Source organism: Clavelina lepadiformis, chromosome 9 (assembly GCF_947623445.1).
Source record: "Clavelina lepadiformis chromosome 9, kaClaLepa1.1, whole genome shotgun sequence".
Taxonomy (NCBI): Eukaryota; Metazoa; Chordata; class Ascidiacea; order Aplousobranchia; family Clavelinidae; genus Clavelina; species Clavelina lepadiformis.
In genome coordinates, this window is record NC_135248.1 from 683,547 (window position 1) to 706,921 (window position 23,375).

Below are 23,375 nucleotides of genomic sequence, written 5' to 3' on the forward strand. Positions count from 1 at the left end.
TTCGTTTAATGGCAATATGATAGTCGTCGTTTGGACAAGAAGGCACACTGGATTTCTTCACAAAGAAAGATATTGTAAGCTCCATGTTCCGCTGCCCAAATATGGAAGTTTAATAATAAGAACGTTTTGTTTTTTCAGCTCTTGTTGAGTTGGTTTCGTCAGATTTGCGTTTTCCTTTCGAAGACGTTTTTCTAGTTTAAAAGGACAGTCAGTGAAAGGAGGATAGAGTCAGAACTGCAAATATTTTACACGCATTTGACCTTTGATATTACGATTGATTTTTAGTTTTGTTTTTTTGAATTTCGTTATAAAATATTTTTATCATTTTTCACAATACAAAAGTGGTAACAAGTTATGGCGGGAAATTCAAAGTGTCCATAAACATATTACACAGGAATCAGGATAGGACGATAGCTAAAATTCTTGGTTATCGTCTTATAGGCGCTAATACTGAAACTAGGATAGTAATGGTTATGCCTAGCCTGGGTAATGAACATATATTTATTTGGTGACCTTGCTAAACTTGCGTCGTCATAGCACCACTGTAAACGGCTATATAGCTTGGGCCAGATTGGAAAGTTTGCTGATTTGTGGGGGAAATCCCGCAATAAACTCAAAGGGTATAAAGATAATATTTCTAAAATAAAGCACGTTCGTTCATTCCACCAGAGAAGTGTAGACCTATACTTATTAGTCTATGGCTGCGGTTTGTTCACAAAACTTCTTGATTCGTGCATTAGACCCAAATGACTTTTCGACGATGGTTTCAGATTTGATTTTGCTTAATCGCTGGATTGCTGTAAGCTGTTAAGTTGATCATCTGACATTTGAAAAATTCATCACCGGATAAATTTTGAATCATTATATGGAAATATGAGTGAACCATCTTCCGATGAGGACAACTTTGAAAATTTTTTGAACCAAATTCGCACACCAAAACCTGTAACACCCAAATATCGATGGTCAAATGGAAGTTTAGATGATTTTTTCACTAACAGTTCACATTCTAGTAATGGCACAAATAGTTCATGTGAAAATTTAAATGAAAACGCATCAAAAGAATGTGTTGTCTCCACAAATCTGTTGGAAGAGTTATCGGGAGACACGAGTGCCACAACATCGCCATCCACTGGGCAAGTGCTAGGAAAGTTGAAGAACAACAAAGTTAATAAAAGGGTGAAGTCAGTCAACACACCAGTGAGAAAAATGATCTTTTCATCTGCCAGCGAAAGCGATGATGATCATTTGTTTCTACCAAAAGCAAAGATTCCAGGTGCAAACTCTTTCAAACCAAAATCACCAAACAAGGACAAATTTTTTAAATTTCGTAAACCTACTTCGACGTTGACTTCATCTTCTGAAAGTGACTCAGATGACCTTCTCCCATCATTAAGTGGGAAGCAGCTATTACCCTGTCCTCTGGATGCATTGGACAACAAAGAAAACACAATCCCACATCATTCTACTCTGTTGGATAGTGACTCTGAAGAGGAGTGTATATCTCTTCAAGCTCGGGTCTTAAAAGGCCAGCTTCCCACGTCTGCGCCATCAAAGCTGAGAGGACCATCACTTGGTGGCGCTGAAACACCAACCAGGAAACCTTTCAAACACCCCTTCCAGACGGAGAAAATCATTCGAACGTCAAAACAAGTCTGTCAAGTGAAAGGATGTTTTTTGTCCTCTCTTGAACTTTCGCAGCCAAAAAATGTTGGAAGTGGTTTTAAAAGATGTAGAGTTGAGCTCACTGCTCGACTTTTTAAACTTTTTAATGCGTCTGTTTTTGAAAGCAAGCTTCCCAGTGAGCTTGAGGTAACTTGGGCCAAGCGTTTAACAAAGACGGCCGGAATCACCAAGTGTAAGCGAGTAACCTCGACTCTGAAAGGTGACGATGGTCACATGACCATTTCAAAGCAATTCCAAGCGTCCATATCATTGTCGGAGAAAGTAATCGACTGTTCGAGTCGACTTAGGGACACGCTGATTCATGAAATGTGCCACGCTGCAGTGTGGTTGTTGAATAATGCTAATGAAAGTCACGGCCCGTTTTGGAAGTCGTGGGCAGCGAAAGCGAGAAGAATCCATCCTGAGCTCCCATCAATTGAAAGATGCCACAACTACGAGATTGAGTACAAATTTGTATACCAATGCACACGGTATGTTGTGTCTATTAACTGGATTCTGTATCTGCGTTTATCACGTTTACTTAGGCCAGAATAATCATTTTTTCACTTAAAATGTACATTGTATTTCACGCTACTAACTACTAGTGTAACCATTATTTCGAGGACTGCGTAGAATTATTTGAACAAATTGCAATGGATCTGTTTCTTTCACAGATGTGCCACAGAGTTTGGTCGACATTCCAAGTCAATCGACACAACGAAGAAAGTTTGTGGCCGGTGTGCAGGAAAGCTCATTTTACAAAACCGTAAACTTTCAAACGGATCAGGTAAGACGAGAGTTCCAAACCCATTTGCCGAATTTGTAAAGCAAAATTACAAGTCCACAAAATCGAGGCTCAAAAGCTTTGAGGACAGCGCATCGCATCGTGATGTCATGAAATCTTTGAGTGAACAGTTCAAATCAGCTTCCGTCTCATGATTAACTCTTTCAGTGTCAAAATCTTATTTATTTGTAATTATTGTGCTAATGCAAAGCAAGAGATGAAAATAATTGCACACAACATATTTGCACAGTTCACTGAAATAAAATGTGAATTATCAAGAAGAATCGGCAGCGATACAAAACAAGGACTTAAGCGAGAATTCACCCAACACAGGTTGAGCACAAAAACATAATAACAATAAAAAAGTTTAATGAAATTACTGCAACATTCTCAATATGTCAATTTAAGACAAAATGAAGCAAGGTAAGATGTCTTTTCACTGTAAGCTCTTGAGAATTTGTTTAAGGTACCGGTGCCAAACATCGGGTTTCTCCAGATAGCAGGGATGGCCTGCGCCTTCCATAATCATCATTTTGTTATTGGGGATGTGTTTGAGATATTGTGGTGATGTCACACCTGGTGGTGTTGTGTCATTGTCACCTGTGTGCGTCATAAAAAAGATTTGATAAAACATATAAGGTCAAAGGTCATGCTGGCCAGGGGAGTCTACAAAAGCTGCAAAGTTTGTGGCAAAAGTTAAACAACCTTTTCAAATAAGTTGGGAACTTTCCAAAACATTTTGAATAAAAAATTATGGTTAAGTCGAAAAAATTTACGGCAAACTCCAAAACAAAACTAAAACGCAATTCATCGCACAAAATCGTTTAAACTCTGATATTCTGCTCACCATAAACAATAAACGTTGGTACTTTGACGTCCTTGTATTGTTGGATGGTGTACTTGTCAGTAGTGATCGGTGCAACAGGAACGTACCCGCTCATTCTGGTAACCCCGTAATCTATTTAAAACCGGAACTATGTCAGTAAACGTCCACGTATGCGTCTGCTGCTGGGCAGTGTCGCTCACCGTGTAAAAATGGAAGCGAGTACTCCCCGCTCATGGATGGACTCACGATGATGGGCTTCGATTGAAATTTCAACAAATTGCATAAACTTGCGAGAAATTCAGCTTTGTGCGCGGGCTTGCTCGCTTCTCTCGAGTTACCGTAGCCTGCAACAACAAGCAAATGAAGTATTCCTGAAGCAATTGACTCAAAACCGAGTCGACCTACCTGGAAGGTCGACAGCAACTGCTCGGTAGCCTAATTCAGCCAGCTCGCCCATTGTGCCTATTTCCTCCCAATTCGCCGATGAAAACCTCATCCCGTGCAAGAGGAGGACAACTACATTCGGATTCTCCGAATCACCGCCGCTCTCCCGGTAAAATATCTTCTGACCCTTAACTTCAACTTGATTATGCGTCGCCATTATTTCCTACAAAATTTGTCGCAGCTTAATTCTCGCTTGTCAGCAACGTCACGCAGCTTGTGGTGGCGGTATTGTGCCATATTTGTTTAGGCGTCGTGACGTAAAAGTGTCGCATGACACAGCGCGAGTTATCCGGTCTAAAACCTCGTATTCCCTGTGATTTTGAATTTATTTATTGTTTTCTAGTTTGTAAGTTTTTCCTGAACTCGAGGTCCAAGGTTTTCGAGCGGCAAAATTATGCCGAGTCACCCCTACGTCACCATGCTAACAGAACACATTTGACATGACAGCGGCAGTGCGCTATCTGCAATCACTGGTTCTTTACACCTAGCAACCCGTTTAGAGAGGCTAGGAGCTAACCTAGCAGTGCTGTGCTGCTTTGAGCGCATGTCACATGACAACATCCGGGTTTTCAAAATGCCGGATGAAAACATTTCCTGGTGCTGGCGAGGCAATGAAAAGGACAAAGTTGTCATGAAAACTTTTATTTGCAGAAATATCACAAAACTTTACTAGGAACAATTCATTAAACGACAACAAACAAGCAGAATTGCGCGGACACCCAGATATGACTCAGCAGATTTATCTCAAGTTTTCCCTCAAACAAGCTGAGTAATGGCCTTCTTTTTGGGGTCGAAGGTGAATCTGTTGGTCTTGAACAATTCGCTCTCGTAGAAGGAACTCAAGTTATGGATGTTTATCAGACGCGCCTGGTGAAATAATGTAATAAATGACGTCATAAATGCATCATGGTGACATTAACTTATGCAACAAATAACAACCTTTTCCGAAAGCTCCTTTTCTTGAATCTGCGCGTATTCGTCGCTGACGTCACCATATCGGTTCCGGTGGAATCGCGTTTGATCGGCGATAAGCTGACGTAACAAGAAGAGCAGGAGTTCGTTGTTGTCTTTCTTGTAGTTCAAATACCGTGAGAAGGTCTGAGTAGAAGAAGGTTGAAGGGTAAACGGGAACAGAGTTCAGGGAAAATTAGCGGATTCCAACAAGTAGCACACAAGGGGGTCAACTAAGTTTCGAGTCGCATCTGGAAGCAGCGATGCGCTCGCGCTAAACAATCTCACCACATAAGGGAGGGTAGAATAGAATTTTGTGATAATTCCTAAGTTTTCCGATATATTTGGAAATTAGTTGAATAACTGAAAAAAATTGCCTAACATTTTATTTTGGGTTCCTTGAACAGGGATTGATCCCGCGTTAATGTTGAGGCCGATGCTCTCGCTATTAAATACGTCTGTGGGGTTCACTCCCGCAAGTCACAACCAATAAGGCTGCGACGTGCATTATGACGTCACTCACCCTTTTCATACTGCGCATGACGCTGAATTTCTGAGTCTCGACGAAACTTTCCAGAATTATCCGGATCGCGGTGTTGACGTCATCGTCGTTGACGTGTGAGCGAAGATGCATTCGCGCGTTCGCTTCGGCCAATCGGATTATCGACTCGATGTGACGTACCGTGATGGGAATGCTTCCCGTTGCCATGGATTCCCGTCGAAGATCCGAGTACATCCTCGCTATCTGTGACGTCATAAAGTCGTTGTGATGCCATAAAAAATGGTTGCCAATGAAGTTGAATAAACGCAAGGAAATGAACCTGACCTTGTCCTGGTCCATCTGGTGAAGCTTCGGTTCGACGCGTTCCTTCGCGTAGATGACGTACTTCCGCAGTAAATCCTGGAATTATTAAGAAAATGCTGAATCGCGTTCATCGCGAATCTCGGATCGGCCTCGATCTTACCTGGGGAATTTTCTCGATGTTTGAGGGGTTAAGATCTGGGATTTCCCCTCCGTCATCACCGCCCGCTGCGGGATGGTGCCTCCGGTGGCTGCGGACGACGAATCGCGCCAACATCTCGTCTTTGAGGGGATCAACCTGAGCAAAGTATATTTCGTTTCACTTTCTCATAAAATTATTTCTAAATTGAACAAATTTAGTTTTAGTAGTATTTTAGTCATGAAAGTAAAGATGCTGCGAGTTAAAATTTATTGAAGTGGGCAACGACATCACATAATTAGCAGAAAACATAGATATCTAACCTGATCTTTGACAACACAGAGCACATCGAATCGAGACAGGATTGGCTCCGAGAGGTCAACGTTGTCTGCAAAGGTCAAGGAGGGGTCATACCTTCCACCAATAGGGTTCGAGGCAGCAATGACACAACAGCGAGCCTGTAGTGATGTAACAATGCCAGCTTTCGAAATCGAAATACTTTGCTGTTCCATTGCTTCATGAATACTGGTCCTGTCCGCGTCATTCATCTGCGAAGGGACAGAGAAACAACATTTCACTATCGCCCGGCATAGGATTGACAGAGAAGTTAAGTGAAAAATTTTTACAATCAGTTGAAACAAACCGACCTTGTCAAACTCGTCAATCAAGCAGACGCCCTTGTCGGCCAGCACCAGTGCCCCGGCTTCCAACGTCCATTCCTTTGTCACTGGGTGGCGCTGTACATATGCAGTGAGGCCGACAGCAGACGCTCCTTGACCGGTTGTGTAAACTGCTCGATGTGCCGTTTTCTCGACGTACTTTAGGAATTGAGATTTAGCAGTGCCAGGGTCACCACATATTAAGATGTTTATGTCGCCACGAATCTGAACGAGAAATTAAAACAACTGTTGCTTTTACATTTCCAAGAAAAATTTAACAGGATATTATTGATTTATCGCTGCCGCATACTAAGATGTCGATCCTGAATATTTATCTTTAACATAGCAAGACTTGCACATACCTTGTGTTTCCCGCCGGGGTTCTTGGCAACCCCACCGAACATGGCCAACGCAATCGCGTGCTTGATGTAGTCGTGACCATATATGGATGGTGCAATACTGTGGATGATCTGGCCATACACAACACGAGTTTAATCATCAGCACAAACTTATTTGATAAGACATTACATGCCAGCACACTTATTAAGGTATCTGTGTTGGTGCCGGCATCTTTGCACGATGTAAACTCGGCAATGAAACTAAAAACTCGGCACTCGGCATACCCTCTCTCCTATTCTCTCGTCTTTAGAGAGCGCAACAACAGTTTTCACATCCTCGTCTGTCAGGGCAGATACTGCCATCTTGTCATCGTTTCTCTCGATGTAATTCGCCATTATGACTGTTGAGAAAACAGGGAAACCATTCTTCGTGTTCAGCGACCCTTCGTAATTGTTGCTGTAAACTCCAGTTATTTCCTGTGATACAAAAAGCCAAATATTCATGACCGAAACTTCTGCGTTTGCATTCCACCACCAAGTCATGTTTGTTCTAGTTGGTTAAAACATAAAAATAACAGCTCTCTACACCTGACTTAGTCTATGGCCCCTGAGTGGAAAGGGTGCTTAAAGATGTTTGAAAAGCACATTTATTAATGAATCAGTTGTTACTAGTTTCAGTTTAATTTTTTCTAATCTTTACATCAGTTACTTTTAATTTGAAGAACAACGACCAAAATCGGAGCTTAATTCAAGTTTGCTGACTACATATTTCCAAATTAAAAACCTATACATCGTAAGTATGTGATAAAGCATTCAATAAAATTTACTAAAGTTTACAGGAGATTTGCACAATACTAACGATCTCATCCCCAGGATGGCAGATATCAACAAGGTCAGCAAGCAGGATTGCGTCTTTCGATCGAGGTAGTCTCCCAGCAGCCACTTTCCCAGGGCTTTCTTGGATCGATATTCTCTGATAATTCTGATAAACCGTTTGCTCCATATTGATTTCAAATGGGCCGTAGCTCTGGCATTCTGTATGGATCAAATTTGAAAGAATTTATTTCTTTCATCTAATTAGCGTGGTACGTCAGTTCTATTCATTGCATTGATGCTGTATTTCATCAAAATTACGATTAATTCCTTGACTGGAAAATATGAATTTAGATTACAATAGTTCCTGAAGCCTTCCTTTAATTATGACATCAATAACCTTGTTATTACTTAACAAAAGTTCCAAGACAACTTTACTAAATCATCTACGCCTGAATCACCAAACCACTAAAATCTTAATCGTAACTAGAGAACATATGGTGGGTTGGTAGAAGTCCATTACTTAAAATTTAACCTTTTTCTATAAAGTAATGTTCCGAACTTTAAGTATCTTCAACAAAATACTCAATTAAAATCTTACAGCCATCGTTATAAAAAACATTTGATTACAACAAAGCCGGATGAAAATTTCAACGAAACCACGATCTAACCTGGACATGCTCCTGGCTTCACTTCCTGGTTTTGATTCTGGAAATAAGGCCCCAGCACGTGACCACACTTCGAGCAGTCGTACTTGACGTATCTCAGTTGCGGGAGGATTGTCGTGGTACACGTCACCACACCTGCTGTTCGTATCAGTTGGTTTAAATGAAGCTGTCTACAAAATCACAGAGCATTTGTTTATTTCAGTATTGAATAAACTTATCTTACTGATACACCGAGCTTTAATGAATTTCTGTGAACCAGACACCAGTGGTTATGAAAGATCAACCTATTTCGAAGATCGTTGCTGTATAAACGACACTTCGAAAATGTTGAACCAAAATCACTAGTTTGTGCAAATAAAAACTTCCATCTTTACAAGTTCAACAAATTCACACAAACTTCACCTCAACGAGCGAATATCCTCGATCAGGGGCAACTCGGAGATCCGGACGTGAATCTCCTTCGTGATGTTTTCATATTTCGGGTACATTGAGAGCACGACGTCTTTTGCGGCTTCGTCAAAAATTTGAAGCATTTCCGTGGGCGCTTCGGGGAGGAAGAACGCGAGGACTTCCTGGGAGCTGGCGAGGAGGCTGTAATCCACAACCAGACTCTCTTTGTTCTCTGGAGGAAAAACAATTTGATTGGAAAGAAGAAAAAAAACATTTGAAAAAAAGAGAATTGCTTCAACAGGATGGTTGATACGTAACGAAAGGCATAAGAGACATGAAATATGTTTGTTTAGTTCCAAATAAAATCATGATTTATTGTCTTTGTGATGAGAAGCTTAATAAGCTGTTTGAAGAGAAAGTGCCGACAGCCAATCACCTTCCACCATTTCCTTGATCTTCTCCTTAAAAATATTATTGCCTTTTCCATCAACAGTTGTTCGGAGAAAGTTTTTAAATCGATTGAAGATCTCTAGCTTTGGCGCTTGCATCATGACCCATTCCTTCACTGAATGACCTTTTGTGTCCTCAAGATTCTCAATGCTCTCAATCATCTAAATATCAATGTAGCATAAGAAACAATAAAACTACACAACATTGCTTCAATTCCAATAGAAGTCAACCATCGCATGATAAGATTTTAATGGATTTGACCCAAGTTACACGTTTTATTGCAGTGTTACTGCCCTGATGTTGTCGTAAGATAATATATGATGTCTACCTGTTTTACAAATTACAAGCAATAGCTAAGATAATATAATCTTGAGAATGCTTACAACAATCTATGGTTATCAATTCGTCATGCTTCTGTTATTTCATTACGATAGATTTTTGTAACACAAAGCGCAATTGTGACATCACTTACATCTTCATCCTCGTCACCTCCCTCGGCTGCTCTCTCAGCCATTCTCCTCCTGCGAGCCGGCCTCTCCTCATCCTCATCGTCGCTCTCTAAAAAATCCCCCAACAAGAAACTTTTAACTTTGTTGCAGCTTTCAAAAATTTCAGTTATTTCTCAAAGATTCTGATTGAAGACAGGAAATTTCTTTTTGATTTTTTTGTTTATTGAATGAGAAAGTTTTGCAAAAATTGTCTAAAAATCAATGTTTTCTGTCAATGCTCGACCAGATTTTCAGCAACACCAGTCGAAATGAAACGAACTTTCCTTCAACCCAGAGACTCACCATAGAGAAGGCCAGGCCGCATCCTTCCACGACCAAGATCTTCTTCTCTGTCTCGTTTACGAAGCATGCGATCAACTTCTGCACGAGCTGATGGCGAAAGTGCTTCATATTCGTCGTCGTCCATTACATTTGCATCATAGACATCAAGTTCCGGGATTGGACGATAATCTCTGGGTGGTAGAAAAGATGACTAATCATATTTCATCATAAAGAAACATGACTAAGAAAACCCATGTGCAAAGATAGACAATTTTTTAAGGAAGAACAATGAATAAGTTTCAAGGTAACAGGAAATGTTCCTTCAAATCATCAAATATCAATATCAAATGTCTGCATGCTTATGGGATGAGGTTCGTTAGATGACAGATATATACAATGAACATCAAATAAACAAAAATCTCCAAGCATGATCAAAATAAAACAGTGAAATCTTTGCATGGAAACAATTTCCGACTTCCCAGTCAAAAATAGGAATTTCCGTGAGAAACTGAAACTTCCACCCATGGGTGTAAATGTTGAGTGGTAACTTTTTTAACTGAAAATATTATTTTTTAAGGCAAGGGGGCAAACACTCGAAGGCCGAAAAACAGAAAATTTCGAAAACAAGCATCATGTAAAAAAGATTTAAGACATGGTGTGCAGTTACTTGTGGTTGCAATTCTGAGTTTATCCACATAAATATGAACATAAAACGCACCAACAAATCTTGATATGATGAAATACCAAGGAAACAAGTAACAGTAATCGAAGCTTCAAAACATAGAAATCACCTCTCCATCCTGTCTCCGAAGAGTTCTTCTCCCTCCCCCTCGTCCTCCACCTCCCCGATGTTGCCAAGCAACGCATCTGCTTCACTTTCATCCTGAAACGGAGGAAGATCTTCATCTCGAGCCGGACTTGATGCAAACGGTGCGCGACGTGGTGGACTCGTTGCTTGATCTCCGACCGAGCTCTGATCCACGTCAGAATGATCCTGGAACGAATTTCATTAAAAATTCATCGTTTTCTGTTTTTATATTTTTGTTTTCACCATTTTATTTTTCTAATTTTATAGGAAGTTTAAACAGTTTTCCATTTTTTTATTTGTAAGAATGAGAAATTTTAGCCTTATATATTTTCTTGGGCGAGAAGATAAACAGTTGTTGGTCAAGTTATTTCCAATTATTTTCTTCTGAAAAATTATCGGCAAATAAGTTCACTTTTGGTGATGATTTCGTGACAAAAAGTAAAATGTTTGGCTTGCAAGGATTGTTTTAATAGATTCATCTAAAATTTGGAAAAAAATGGGTTATTTCAAATAAAAATTGGCGTGTTTCAATTTGCACATTAACTGCCATTACTGCACATACTGTGCTGGCAAAAAGCAGTTTTCTTGCCCATTTTCCGACTTTAATGGCGCTCAATGGGTGAAAGAATCATGTATTAATTTACCCAAAAACTTCTTGCGGTTACTAATCGTGCAATAAATATCTAAATCATATTTTAAAAGTTTACATTTACGATTGTAAAAATCGCTAAAACCAGGCTGCCAAGCAATCTCGGTCATGTAAAAAATAAAAAATGCAACGCATTTATGAACTTACCGCCATTTTGCAGAAAGATTCTGTTTATCGTTTCTTGTTCTTGTTGTAGCAAATAACTCCCAATAAACTTTTCCCGTAATCCTTCGCACTTCTGACCAAAGCAACTACTCCTGCCACAACAAAGCGTGTGTTGCTGAGAAAACTCCCGCGAAATAGTCACGCACGACCGATTTCCCGCCACCGAGGCCTTTATGGGTTTAGTGGCCGTGCTAGTTGTTACCAACAATTATTATCTTAGTAATTTTTGAGCACGTTTTAAACCTTTTCGGCTTTATTACTTTTTCCTGTTCATCAGGACAAGCTAACAACGAATGGCTTGATTTTTTTATCTTCAACGCGTTTTTGATGAAAAATTAAATGGTTGTTAGAAAATGACGTTTGTTAAATATTCACTAAAACAGTATTATGTTGTTGGAAAGGGCGAAGTGTGAGCGAAATATTGTAATTGATGTTTGCAATATTTCTAACAAGGAGTTCTTAATTATACTAAAAAAATTTCGAATTTTATCGTTTTAGCGAATATTTATGATCACCTTGTTTCAGCTGCTTCCAAATTTCTCAAACAAATCGCTTGTTATCATTTGCAAAATTGAATTTTGCTTGATGCGCTCAGATAAATTTCATGTCACAAAAACAAGATTGACCTTGTTGCTTTCCATCCTCGTGACCGGATTAAATTTCTTATCTGGATTATTCCTTTCTGACCAACATCGCTTCCATATGTCACATTTTTTCCTCACTTCTCGTTTATTGATTCATTTCACTTTTACCGCAATATGGAAGTGAAGGAAAAATCGCCGCGAGCAAGATTGCCGCCAACTTATTAGAAACTCAAAGTGTTTGAGACAAACTGTTATTGCAAAAAAATGATTATCCGAGTTACATGTTGACAGTCATTAGCCCACCTTGATCGCTGCAGGCAGAGCATTGTTATAAGATTGAGAGGAAACATTCGTACATCGCAGAAATCTCCCATCGACTTTTAATGAACAGCTGAACAACGGCAATATAGTTTGGAGATTTGACTAGTTGTGGACAAGGAACAACCATATCATAAAAAGGCACATTACATTATTACGAACACAATGATCAGTGCAGAAATAGACATCTTTTTTACAAAAAGAAATGTCTATATTTTGTAAATAAACATATCTACTCCTGCACTCGTTGTCCTGAATACAACATTTTAGTAAAGCGAAGTAATTTCATCTTTACCCAATTTTTTTGAGGAGTGTTAATTTTTCTTTAACCTTCGGTTCCTTGAGAAACTCGTTTTTTGTGGTACTTTAGGTTCACCATCTGTGCGTTTGTTTACTTTCATGAGCTTTAAAGCTGAAGCATTTCATGTCAATTTCGAAGTGCGCTGAGACATGTGAACAAGCTCTCGATTATTTGGACGCATCTGTAGTATTCGAAGTCTTGTGACGTTTCCAACAAAACGTAAGTGTTTTGTGTGTTTTGTAGATCGTAGTATCGAGCGATGTTTAAATAATTAGCTACATTCTAACAGGCTATAGCCTGGCCTGTTTTCTATCCTGTCTTGGTTCTAATGTCTGCGTGTCCGGTCTGCGTACGAGTCATAAACCCAACACTTTACTCATAAATATTTCATGCTTTTGCCATATACGGTACTTTGTGACGTTTCCCAGTCAGTTAAGACTGGAATCCAGGAACAGTGGAAAGTTAATAATATTAAATTTTTAGGATCTCAGTAAAATCCTGAAAAGGCTGAAATGAAGAAAATAGGCCAAGTTGGGAAACACTGTTTTCAATTTCAGCCCTTTCAGTCCGTTAGTGTGTCCTCAATTTTATTCCATTTGCAAATGTATCCGCAAATTTTAAAAAACAACCACAAACTTGATCTTTGATATAAAATTGGGAAAGTTTGGCTTGTCTGCACGTATGGTAGCCTGATCATGTACGTAGCCAAAGTGGAAAGTGTGGCACCTACACTTGCCAGACTTAGCAATGTCGGTTCTAGTGCAGAAGTGCACAACCAGCTGACGTCACCATTAGAGTAGCTGAGGTCTAGTATACAAATGTATCCTGTGGTTGTGCACTTCTGCACTAAACCCGCTATGTCCATGCCAAACTTTTTTTACCGCGAATTTGTTGCAAACAAACAAGACAAATTAGCGTGTTTGAACACCAAGTTGGAATAAATAAACAAAGATTTGATGCTTCAATGTCACCATCAGGCCAGAACTTGTGTCTTGGTTTTCTGTAAAAAACTGTCGTACTTCCCAGTTGGGGCTATTACACTTACGCACTCCGAATTTAAAGCTTGAATGGGAAGAAATTATGACATTAAAAATTCATCTCGATTTTCGCACATTTTTTTGGAAAAATCACGTCTCTTTTGCTTTTGCACCCCAAATTGAAGGTTTGAATGGGAAGAAGCTATGAGGTAATAGAAAAGAAATTATGACGTGACAATTCCTCACTACTCGATCCTGATATGGCAAAAGCAAAAGCGACTTGAGAAATCCACATCTGTTTTGACTTTCCAACCTGTGTTTAAAGAAGAAGTTTGCTGGTAGTTGAATATCACTACCAAAGGTGTGACCATTGTACACCCAAGACTTGTCATCGTGAACGTCAAACTTCTTCTCTCTTTCATGAGCAAAAAAGACAAAACTAGAAGTTTGAATAACTATTTAAATAGTAGTGCATAAAGGCTGGTCTAGGCTTGGTGCACATTGTCGAATCAAAACTTCTCTGCAAATTGCTCAATTTTTGGTTGAAAATTTAATTATATTAAATAGATAAAAAATAATTGCTGGTGTATTGGTTCAATTTGCTTTCTGTTTATCAAGTAATTTCTGGTGTGAGTCGGCTGGTCAAGCACTTCCAAATATAAAATGAGTGAAGAAGACTCAAGAAGTTCCGAGGATGAGACATCAGAGGATGAAGACATCAACGATTATTACAACAACAATGAAGATGACTTCATAGACAACAGTGACGTGGAAAGTGGCCAAGATGGGGAGGAAATAATGACAAGTGATTATTATTCAAGCAACGAATATATCAGGTAGTTATCATCAATTAATATGTTAAGCGCCTGTTTATTTTTTGCTGTGTATTTGCGCTTTTTTAAATATATTAAAGAAGCATTTTTCTTTTCTTGTTTTAAAATGCATGTAAAGCTTTTTTAGGTTTTCTCAATAATTTTTGATGTGGTTGTTGAAACAGAATACTTCATTCACTGATTTCTTTGTGAATGTTTTAATTTTATTTGAACACAGAAAGCGAATGCAGGAGTTGGAATATTATGATTACCAGTGTTTAACCGGGACAGAAGTTGAAGAAAAACTTGCAAAAGATACAGAGACGACGGCAGAGTTGCTGAATATATCGCCTCCATTGGCGCAATTGGTTCTTCTTGCTAATAAATGGAAAATCACGGCTATTAACACTCGGTAGTAAAGTTTCAGTGAAGTGGTTACTGCAAGTGTGTTTGTCACGTTCACTTTTTTTGCTTCACTGCCCAAATAACTTCAGCTCTTGCAAAATAATAAAACATTTCAGAAGACAAATGTTCCATATTGGTGTTTTTGCTGGTACCATAGTAATTTAATTGGACCATTTTTTATTGTCAAATCATTTTCAGGTTAAAGTTGTCCCCTGTTGAACGAGGCAAACTTCTTGTGGAAAGCGGGGTCATTGCTGTGTTGCCATCACACTTCAAACATCGCACTGAGCACAAAAAGCTGTCACTGAAGAGCACTGTCAGCTGTGGTGTCTGCTTCGATGTGTTTCCTGTGAGTGGCGTCACTTGGTTGTCTTGCAAACATATGTTTTGTCGAGAGTGTTGGACCCAGCACATCGATTTCACTGTGAAGGAAGGAATGAACGCTGGTGAGTAGTTAAGTAGTGTAAGGGGTAATTTTCTCTGCTACTGTGCTGTGAAACAATTGTTCAATTCCTTCTGTGGTTGAACTTTTCAAATAAGTTAACGATGTTCAAAACTGTTTTTGTGCTTTCCTATTCATCTTCCATGTGCTCCAGGCATTCCGTGCATGGAGAATGATTGTTCAGTGCTTTGTCCCATTGACTTTGTGGAGCAGTTTTTGAAAGGTGACTCTGCACGACTCTACCATGACCACTTATTCCGAATATCCGTGACGACTCATTATCGGTGTCGATTTTGTCCCGGTGTTGATTGTCCTGTCGTACTTTTTGCCGAAACCCCAAAGCCAAGACGTGTAACATGCAAGAGATGCAAGATGTCATGCTGGTATGCTCGTAATTGTCCATTCAATCCAGATCCATTGCCCTGATACAAATGTAGTCTTGATCTTATATATTGCTATAACATATGTCTGTCTTATAATATATGTGATAACTTGAATGTTACTTTTAAAGAATTAATGTATTGAAGTTAAACCTCTTGACAGCTTTGAATGTGGAAACGAGTATCACGTACCAACCGATTGCGAAACGATTAAGAAGTGGTTGGTTAAGTGCGCCGACGATTCGGAAACTGCAAACTACATCAGCGCAAACACCAAAGATGTGAGATATAAGATGTTTATGTGTGAGAGTGCTAATTTTGATCTAATTGATGTCTAACTTTTCAGTGCCCAGCCTGCCACATCTGTATCGAGAAGAATGGAGGGTGCAACCATATTGTAAGTTGCAGATTTTCATTAAAAGAATAAAACACGTTTTGGAATTGGGTTATTTTGAAATGATGTTAATTATGCTCATGTTTTGTGTTTCAGCAATGTTCTAAGTGCAAGCACAGTGAGTCGTCGTTTCTCTAATTCAACTCAATATTGTGTTGGAAATTGTCAGAATTTAAAGATTTCATAAAACATGAAGTGTGCTGTGTTTGTTGCAATCCTCGCAACTATTTGGTTCAACAAGGAATTGAAAGAGTTATAAAAATTTTAAGATTTCTGTTGGATGTGCTTGGGAGACTGGAAGGCCCACGGCAATTCTTATTATGAATGCAGTAAATATAAAGAAAACCCGACGATGACAAACTCGAGCCAACAGACTCAAGCCAGAGAAGCGTTGAAGAAGTATCTTTTCTACTTCCACAGGGTCAGCACGACTTAGATGCCATGACACGGTTTAAAACTTTAAGTGGAGGCAAAGTTGGCTCCAAGCAACAAATAGTTTCTCATATTTACTCATGTTGGCAACAACTTGGTGCTTGTTGTAATTTTTGCAAAACTTTTGTCATAAAATTGGCGTTAGTCCATATTTGTTCGATGTAATCGCGCTTACTGCAGATATTAATTAACATTTACTTTGCATCAATCCTAAGATAACTTCAGTTATTGATTGAACTGTTGTCTTCACTGGGGACCAAGGTCGCTGATACTGACGATATTTTTATCAGTGGGAGAATCACAGTCAGAGTCTCCGTCTTGAGTCAAACGCGCGCATGAAGATTCAATCCCAGATCGAGGAGAAAATGAACAGGAGCGAAGGGACATGGATCGATTGGCAATACCTGCTCCGCGCCGGGGAACTTCTCGCCAAGGTTTGTCAATGCTGACTGGTTAGGGCAGTTTTTCTCCAACTTTTTGCGATCGCGTACCACTCATTCGATTCTTTACTACACTGCGTACCACCTGGCTCCTGAATGACTTATTTTACTCAAATGTACCGGTATTTATAGTTATTACTGTTATTACTATGCCATAACACCAATGAATAGCAAGAAAACACAATTTAATTTGATGGAAGCAACTGTTTCTTCTGCACAAGCTTGTCTATCCGGGGCAGCACATTACTCACAGCACATCGAAAATCTTGTTCAGCGGTACCACTTAAAAAGCTGTCGCGTACCGCTAGTGGTACGCGTGCCACAGTTTGAGAACCACTGGGTTAGGGGTATGCTTGAATATTTAAGTCATTGGTTGAATCAAGTGTTTGGTGAAGTGCAACTGAACCGAGCTTTAGCAGTTTGCTCGGAGACTTTTTCCAGTGCGCTGACGTGGTCTCACAAGTCATAGATCCCTGATCAGAAGTAAAATCATATATTTTCTACGTTCAGTGTCGCAACACATTGCACTACACCTACCCTCTCGCCTACTACGCCGGGGGTGGCTCTGAGAAGGCCTTGTTCGAATATCAACAAGCCCAGCTGGAGGTGGAGATTGAGGGACTCGCATGGAAGCTGGAACACGCCGGGGAGTACCAGAGAGGGGAGGTTGAAAATCAGATGGACGTGTGCGAGAAGAGGACACAGACCCTACTTGCCAGATTCGTCGCAAATTGATTGGACCCTTTCATACAATTCTCTTCTTTAAAAGAAGACCATGGCACCACCTCTACATAAGGCGTTCTCTTGCGTTGGTTGTGCTGTGGTCGCTGCAAATTCAACTTTCTTAACTTTGTTTATGGACTGTAATGTCATGTCTTTGTAGTTTGCCCGCATTGGTGCAATGTGAAAATGTTTCTGCAAACTCATTGCAAGAATTAACTTAAAGATTCCTGGTCACTTGGCTGACCAGGAAACCTTATTTGAGAGTTTGAAGCAAACAATTAAGCTTTAGAAGATAATCGCATGTAATCCTCTCTCAAGTTTAATTGTGAAGCGTTTCTGATTCAACTATATTTCTATGTCTTGCCCCGTCACAGCTGGTGATTGTGAAAGGTCATTTGAGTTTGTCTCTTTCCACTGAACTACTTTGCAATAAACTTCTCACTGTTGACTAAGTTGCTGGTTTCACTTTATTGGGCATTGTGTTGTCCATGATGTATTGGGCATTGTTAAGTTGTAAATCAGCGATTCTCAACAAGTGGGTCAAGTTATTTATATTTATCACCAGACTACATTTCCATTTCTTGAAATCTCATCTGTTCCTTGTAGATGTTTTATTATTTACAAATTTGAGTCTTGTTAAGCTGAGATGAAACATAGGCTGTTAGTGAGGAATTCTATTATAACTCATTTACGCAGAACTTTGAGAAATTGGCCACGACAATAAAATGGTTGAGATCCTTCGGTTAAAATAAATAGAACATCATCTGATAAAAGTCATGAAATGCAAATTGTGACGTAAAGAAATGTTTAAGAAAATAAAGCAATTGCACGACTGAGATGATCGAAGTGTTAAAACGTCATAAATATATAAACCAGTAATAAAGTTGAAACAAGACCCAGCACCAACACCAAATTACCTAAATATGTGCCACGATCTGTTGAAAGTTCCGCAAATGCAACAAGACTGGTGCTGACAGAAGGGCAGCTTGCTCAGGTAAGGTAGCAAGGTAACACTGAAGTAATTACGATCTAGAAATGCTGTCAGTCTTTCGACAAAATAGTTTGCAGATCTGGAGGCAACCTCTCTTTTATTGTTGTCAGCTGTGAGTTCAGTTTTTCTAAAGTTTTTTCTGAGACTTCGATTTTGTGCTCATTGACGAGGGAAACTTTCTGCTTCAATCTGAGCACAACATCCACCACCTCCACTTCACTCTTGCTCCCGCACCAAGATCTGAGATCCTGGAAAAGCCATAAAATCTTTCGGATAAAAACAAGTGAAACAATCAAAAACCTCTTAACCCCGGTCAAACCAAACGACGAACACAAATAACAAAATTAAGGAGCAGACTTAATTTGACAACAAACAATAAAAACTGAAATTTCCATTAAAAAAAATTGGACTTAGATATGGGTTAGCCCATTCGCAGGTCAGTATGGTCACGTATGGTGATTGGTGTCCACTTATTTAGCCAAAGTGCTGCCTTAGCAAATGGCTCATTATTCCAAGTTACGGGTTTCATACAAAATGCAGCAAAACTGACATTGCTTAGTTTTTAACCAGAAAGTTAAGTGTTGACTTTTAGAAGCTAGTACGAGAGTTTAAGACAACTCTGTCAGAATTTCATCAAGTAAGTGACTTTGCTGCATTTTTAATCAAGTCCTCTCTGTAATTTCACAGCATTTGACATTTTTACAGTCTGTCACCCACACAGCAATTCCACAACTCACCATTTCACTGAGCGCCACCAAGTGGAGAGACATCACCTTAGCTTCCATCTCTAAACGTCGTTGAATATGCCAATGCTGAAAGTTGGGGCTTCGTAAAAATTGCCGATACAACCCGGTCCAATCACCTTTCGTGCCCGAGGTCAACTGAGGTCCATTGCTCTCGACCATCTGAAGGAATTCTTCGGGACGAAATGGTCGGATTGACGGCGGGGCCTGAAAATGGCATAGACATCTTAACATTACAAAAAAGGGAGAGAATATTGAGAACCTATATTGGCAACATCTTGAATCTTAATCTGTGTCATCTACACAGTTAAAAATCTACCCAACTTACTCTCAGTGCTGAGATGTTCTTCTGCAGGGGCATGAGGCAGGCCATGTACCGCTCCAACGGGATGACAAAGCTCTGAGTCAGCTCTAAGAAGTGTCGCTTCAGTTGATTGGACTGGACCCGTGATGACTGCTTCGACACCAATCCCTGGTCGAATCATGAGTAAGAAATCACTCAATAAACATGACCAATGGCCATGAGTAGCTTATTATGACATGATAGTTTTACATAAAGGCAACATTTTATCAAACAATCTCTCTGGTAGCAGATACCATCTCAACAATTGCACTACAAGTGACAAATTAAAATTGACGTTTAATATAATTTCATTTGTATAAATACATTTAATTAAGAAATTATAATACACATATCTTAACAAATAAACACAGAAATAAACCTTTGTAAAATTTTTCAGGAACATTTTATCTTTCTTCAAGAATGGTTTGTATTTGGTGAAGACCCCGGCTTTCTGGTCAAGTGCTTTCAACTTTGTCACCTTTTTCAGCTTTACATCGGAGTTTAGCAATGATGGGTTGGAACCTCCATAATTTGGCAGCCCCACACCAGAAAGTCTGACCACATGTGGCCAGTTTTGAAACGTTTTCGCAAAGAACGGGTTTGTAACTCCGAGCAAGACATGGGGCCTGAAAATGTGAGAACATTTGTCGCTAAATTCAAGTCAATGTGGAAGCAACAGCACAAATTTGAATTATGGTGAACCACTTAATGTCATAACTACATAACTACTCACGGATCCTGTATTTTTGTCGTGTATTCCTTGAACTCACTGTCATGGATGGTGAAATATGGTCGGTAGTCACACTGATACCTGCATGGGAGGAGACCGGTTAGTAAGAGAAGTCAATTTGTCAAGCAGTAAGGTTTTCTGCTCAAGGTAACACAGATGCTTTCTGAGTTTCACGGCGTGTCAGCCTTCCACTGTTATAGCAGCACTATCCCTAACACAGTTTAAGCTTTCAGGGCTCTGCGTATTTCTTCTTTCATTTAGCTACAACAAATTTAGTACAATACCATGCTTTCCAATCCAGTCAACGAACGATACAATAAAATGTCACGGAATAATGCTAAAACTTTTAAAACCAAAAAATATTGAAGTAAGTGGAAATTTAACACTGCGACAACTTATAATATTCTTCGCTATTGATTGGTCAGCGTGCAACACAGGACCAGATACATGCAAAGATAAAAATTATCTTATTTAAATCAGCGACCAGCGTTAAGTTAAGTAGATTACCATCACCTGAGCGGACTGATGCTTGATATGAAAGCAAGGACAGTCGATGCACAGAGAGTGGGTGATGTTGCCATGACAACCAGTGGTTCTCCGAGGAGGATGAGCTCCCAGATGAGATGAAGATGAGGCAGGATTTGCTGGAAGCTCTCAAAGAGATCTACTTCGTTGATTGAAGATAACGTCAACGAGGCAAGACTTGTTTTCTGACGATTCAACGAACAAAAGGACTAGAAACAACTTAAGTTGAACCAAAACCTAAATATTACAGCAACAAACTTTGTCGATATTGTCGAGAAATGTTGTTCCCGGTTTATCCTGCTTGGTAGGGATCCGGACCTGCAGGACCATCCCCATCAATGGAAGGCTCAGGGTCTTTCCTGGGATGGGACATGGCCATTGGTCAATGTCATGGCAAACTATAAAAATACAAAAACGCTTTTATATTGTGACTTCATACTTGTTCTTTTCAGCCAGTTATGACAAAGAAAGTTTGGGTCTAGTTCAGAAGTGCCCAACCCCAGCTACCCAAATTGCTACATAATTTGGTTGTGCACTAGACCCAAAGATTCGACCGATATTGGCAAGTTTTTTGTCAATCGATTAAAATTTTCACCTGCTTCTAAACACGGTTCTCTGTTGTCAAAATATTCCGGTGCAATGATGTCAACAATGTCTTTGAAGAAATTAAAATATGGGAGAGAACTGAGAAGGACAACAGATTTCTGGAAGTATCCTCTTTTCAAAGTTTTATCTCTAACTTGTCGAAAGTAAACGTATCCATAAAAATGTGTCTTGTCTTTCTACAACATAAGAAAATTTTGTTTAAGAACAAATTTCCCGATAAAAAATGAAATCAATCTTCACTTGTAGTTTTGACTTGAAAGCCTTGAATGAAAAGAAATTATGATGTAATAACTTCTCAATACTCGATCCTGATATGGGAGTGCAAAAGAAAGAGAACCTAAATCATACCAAACTGTTTCCAGAATAACAACAACTGCAGACCCTAAATCAGTTACTGCCATCCAACACCAAGTATTGAAGCAATTACCAGTAGCGTAACAGGACAGTTTTTGTTTTGAATTCGATCCACTTCAGGTTTGTGAGACTTTGCAAGTTTTGATCTTCGAATGCGAAAACAATATTGTGTGTCTCCCATACAACCAGAGTTTGAATCGGGAAAAGCGAGGTAACAAATATTGGTCCTCTCCGTGTCACTCAACTCGATGTGTTTCGGATAAACAAACTTTTAAAGAAAAAAGCAAAAGTTTTAAATTTTAGCAATCAATCCTGACTAACAACAATACCAGATTGCAATACCTCCATCGCCTGACCAAGTTCCAAGTCAAAGGTCACTACAGCAATGCAATGGAGCCATTCTGAGAACTGGTCCCATGGCAGAGTTTTTCCCTCATTTTCGTCTGGTTCGATCAGTTCATTCTCCATTTTATCAAAAATTAATCCACTTACGAAGAATGATAAAAGGAACCAAGCAAGATCCCTTATAGCCCCTCCATCTCTTTATCAAATATCTTGCAACAGATTTTCATGGTTTCATATCAGTTGCCAGCTTACATAAAACAAAAATCGGCCAGAAATCCAGAACAAAGTTACTCCGATGTTCCTAGCATACACACAATCTCAAAAAGTTGAACTGCAAGAACAATTGAACCGCTAGGAACACTGTCCTACCGTTATTCAAAATACGCACAACTATGTATTTTCGAGGTCGTGTTAATAGAAACCAGCAAGACAATTAACGCTATAATAATTACTAGACTATTTCTATGAACATTTTAAGCTTTCTAGGCTTTGTCACTTTCGCTCGCGCATCAGCACGTATGCTATTAGCAATGGTCTTCGTCCCTACCGCGCCAATGACTGATTGCGATCAGGAAGTCGAACGTCAATGAAATCACTACTCACGGTTCTACTCCTTTTCGGGTTTGCTTTGGATGTTCTTTGCACACATTTACTCCGTCTCGAGTTCAGATTTACCGAACAAAAAGCTTCGTAGAAAGTGGGGATTTCTTAGTTTAAGACTCTTTCCATCTAAACATGGGCCTACAACCTACGTGTAATAAATAATTATAATAGGTAGGCTATTAAATTAAAACCAAGCTTTTCATCGCGTTTCGACTAAGTTAAAACTTGAAAGATGGTTAGGATTCCGGTTTGTGTTTTCCCTTGTATTTGTTCGTTGGTTTAGGTTGGGTATTCATAATTTATGGATATATACAAAATAGATTTGAAACTCGAAAAATGTGTTGAATTTTTTCTCGGACTGCGGAAATTTTTTCTTCAATTTAAACCCAGCGATGATTGCTCGAAGCCCGAAGAACTAACATTTGTGCAGGCTCTGATTACAGCACAATTTTATTTGGCTTTTAGACATTTACGTCACTATTTTTTTTGTGACGTCAGTATTTGCAAGGCGTTACTAAAAAAACATGATGTTGCTATCGAAGACCTCATGAAAAAGATTTAACATCTGCTAAGTTAAGATAGGGGTGTCGAACCACAACTAACTCTGAA

The 23,375-nt window shown here is 39.3% G+C and overlaps 5 protein-coding genes across 5 annotated transcripts; 2 read left to right on the forward strand and 3 right to left on the reverse strand.

Annotated features, from left to right (window-relative positions):
* Window positions 1-415: 415 nt before the first annotated feature.
* On the forward strand, window positions 416-2,717 carry LOC143471349 (germ cell nuclear acidic protein-like). Its single transcript, XM_076969805.1, has 2 exons — window positions 416-2,153; window positions 2,337-2,717. The coding sequence occupies exons 1-2, from the start codon at window positions 874-876 to the stop codon at window positions 2,599-2,601; spliced, it is 1,545 nt and encodes a 514-aa protein (XP_076825920.1). The 5' UTR covers window positions 416-873; the 3' UTR covers window positions 2,602-2,717.
* LOC143471350 (putative protein-lysine deacylase ABHD14B) lies at window positions 2,609-3,955 on the reverse strand. Its single transcript, XM_076969806.1, has 4 exons — window positions 3,678-3,955; window positions 3,473-3,616; window positions 3,294-3,404; window positions 2,609-3,046 (listed from the first exon to the last, which is right to left on the reverse strand). Exons 1-4 carry the CDS (start codon window positions 3,871-3,873, stop codon window positions 2,883-2,885), a joined length of 615 nt encoding a protein of 204 aa, XP_076825921.1. The 5' UTR covers window positions 3,874-3,955; the 3' UTR covers window positions 2,609-2,882.
* Window positions 3,956-4,342: 387 nt separating this feature from the next.
* On the reverse strand, window positions 4,343-11,460 carry LOC143471348 (DNA replication licensing factor MCM2-like). Its single transcript, XM_076969804.1, has 17 exons — window positions 11,301-11,460; window positions 10,488-10,690; window positions 9,718-9,887; window positions 9,399-9,484; window positions 8,913-9,087; window positions 8,489-8,708; window positions 8,090-8,256; window positions 7,465-7,640; window positions 6,891-7,082; window positions 6,630-6,737; window positions 6,256-6,492; window positions 5,932-6,156; window positions 5,633-5,767; window positions 5,494-5,568; window positions 5,191-5,412; window positions 4,656-4,814; window positions 4,343-4,583 (listed from the first exon to the last, which is right to left on the reverse strand). The coding sequence occupies exons 1-17, from the start codon at window positions 11,304-11,306 to the stop codon at window positions 4,473-4,475; spliced, it is 2,667 nt and encodes an 888-aa protein (XP_076825919.1). The 5' UTR covers window positions 11,307-11,460; the 3' UTR covers window positions 4,343-4,472.
* A 593-nt stretch (window positions 11,461-12,053) lies between these two features.
* LOC143471352 (E3 ubiquitin-protein ligase ARIH2-like) lies at window positions 12,054-17,978 on the forward strand. Its single transcript, XM_076969809.1, has 12 exons — window positions 12,054-12,361; window positions 12,591-12,740; window positions 14,117-14,334; window positions 14,549-14,722; window positions 14,914-15,161; window positions 15,312-15,540; window positions 15,701-15,818; window positions 15,884-15,934; window positions 16,028-16,049; window positions 16,201-16,352; window positions 16,654-16,797; window positions 17,314-17,978. Exons 3-12 carry the CDS (start codon window positions 14,162-14,164, stop codon window positions 17,536-17,538), a joined length of 1,536 nt encoding a protein of 511 aa, XP_076825924.1. The 5' UTR covers window positions 12,054-12,361; window positions 12,591-12,740; window positions 14,117-14,161; the 3' UTR covers window positions 17,539-17,978.
* A 202-nt stretch (window positions 17,979-18,180) lies between these two features.
* Window positions 18,181-22,461, reverse strand: LOC143471351 (protein DENND6A-like). Its single transcript, XM_076969808.1, has 10 exons — window positions 22,161-22,461; window positions 21,892-22,086; window positions 21,454-21,640; window positions 21,117-21,256; window positions 20,847-21,043; window positions 20,337-20,414; window positions 19,983-20,229; window positions 19,589-19,732; window positions 19,255-19,467; window positions 18,181-18,765 (listed from the first exon to the last, which is right to left on the reverse strand). Exons 1-10 carry the CDS (start codon window positions 22,284-22,286, stop codon window positions 18,568-18,570), a joined length of 1,725 nt encoding a protein of 574 aa, XP_076825923.1. The 5' UTR covers window positions 22,287-22,461; the 3' UTR covers window positions 18,181-18,567.
* Window positions 22,462-23,375: the final 914 nt, after the last annotated feature.

What these genes read in the sequence shown, in the direction of transcription:
- LOC143471349 (XM_076969805.1), top strand. Translation starts at nt 874, where the DNA reads ATGAGTGAACCATCTTCCGATGAGGACAACTTTGAAAATTTTTTGAAC. An exon ending in TTTGTATACCAATGCACACG is followed by an intron (nt 2,154 to 2,336) that starts GTATGTTGTGTC and finishes TTTCTTTCACAG; the next exon opens with ATGTGCCACAGAGTTTGGTC.
- LOC143471350 (XM_076969806.1), bottom strand. Translation starts at nt 3,873, where the DNA reads ATGGCGACGCATAATCAAGTTGAAGTTAAGGGTCAGAAGATATTTTAC. An exon ending in AGTTGCTGTCGACCTTCCAG is followed by an intron (nt 3,617 to 3,677) that starts GTAGGTCGACTC and finishes TTGTTGTTGCAG; the next exon opens with GCTACGGTAACTCGAGAGAA. An exon ending in CTCGCTTCCATTTTTACACG is followed by an intron (nt 3,405 to 3,472) that starts GTGAGCGACACT and finishes GGTTTTAAATAG; the next exon opens with ATTACGGGGTTACCAGAATG.
- LOC143471348 (XM_076969804.1), bottom strand. An exon ending in GAGGATATTCGCTCGTTGAG is followed by an intron (nt 8,257 to 8,488) that starts GTGAAGTTTGTG and finishes GTGATTTTGTAG; the next exon opens with ACAGCTTCATTTAAACCAAC. An exon ending in GAAGCCAGGAGCATGTCCAG is followed by an intron (nt 7,641 to 8,089) that starts GTTAGATCGTGG and finishes TGATCCATACAG; the next exon opens with AATGCCAGAGCTACGGCCCA.
- LOC143471352 (XM_076969809.1), top strand. Translation starts at nt 14,162, where the DNA reads ATGAGTGAAGAAGACTCAAGAAGTTCCGAGGATGAGACATCAGAGGAT. An exon ending in GAAGGAAGGAATGAACGCTG is followed by an intron (nt 15,162 to 15,311) that starts GTGAGTAGTTAA and finishes CATGTGCTCCAG; the next exon opens with GCATTCCGTGCATGGAGAAT. An exon ending in CCGGGGAACTTCTCGCCAAG is followed by an intron (nt 16,798 to 17,313) that starts GTTTGTCAATGC and finishes TTCTACGTTCAG; the next exon opens with TGTCGCAACACATTGCACTA.
- LOC143471351 (XM_076969808.1), bottom strand. Translation starts at nt 22,286, where the DNA reads ATGGAGAATGAACTGATCGAACCAGACGAAAATGAGGGAAAAACTCTG. An exon ending in ACTGTCCTGTTACGCTACTG is followed by an intron (nt 21,641 to 21,891) that starts GTAATTGCTTCA and finishes CTTATGTTGTAG; the next exon opens with AAAGACAAGACACATTTTTA. An exon ending in TCAAGCATCAGTCCGCTCAG is followed by an intron (nt 20,415 to 20,846) that starts GTGATGGTAATC and finishes CCTCCCATGCAG; the next exon opens with GTATCAGTGTGACTACCGAC.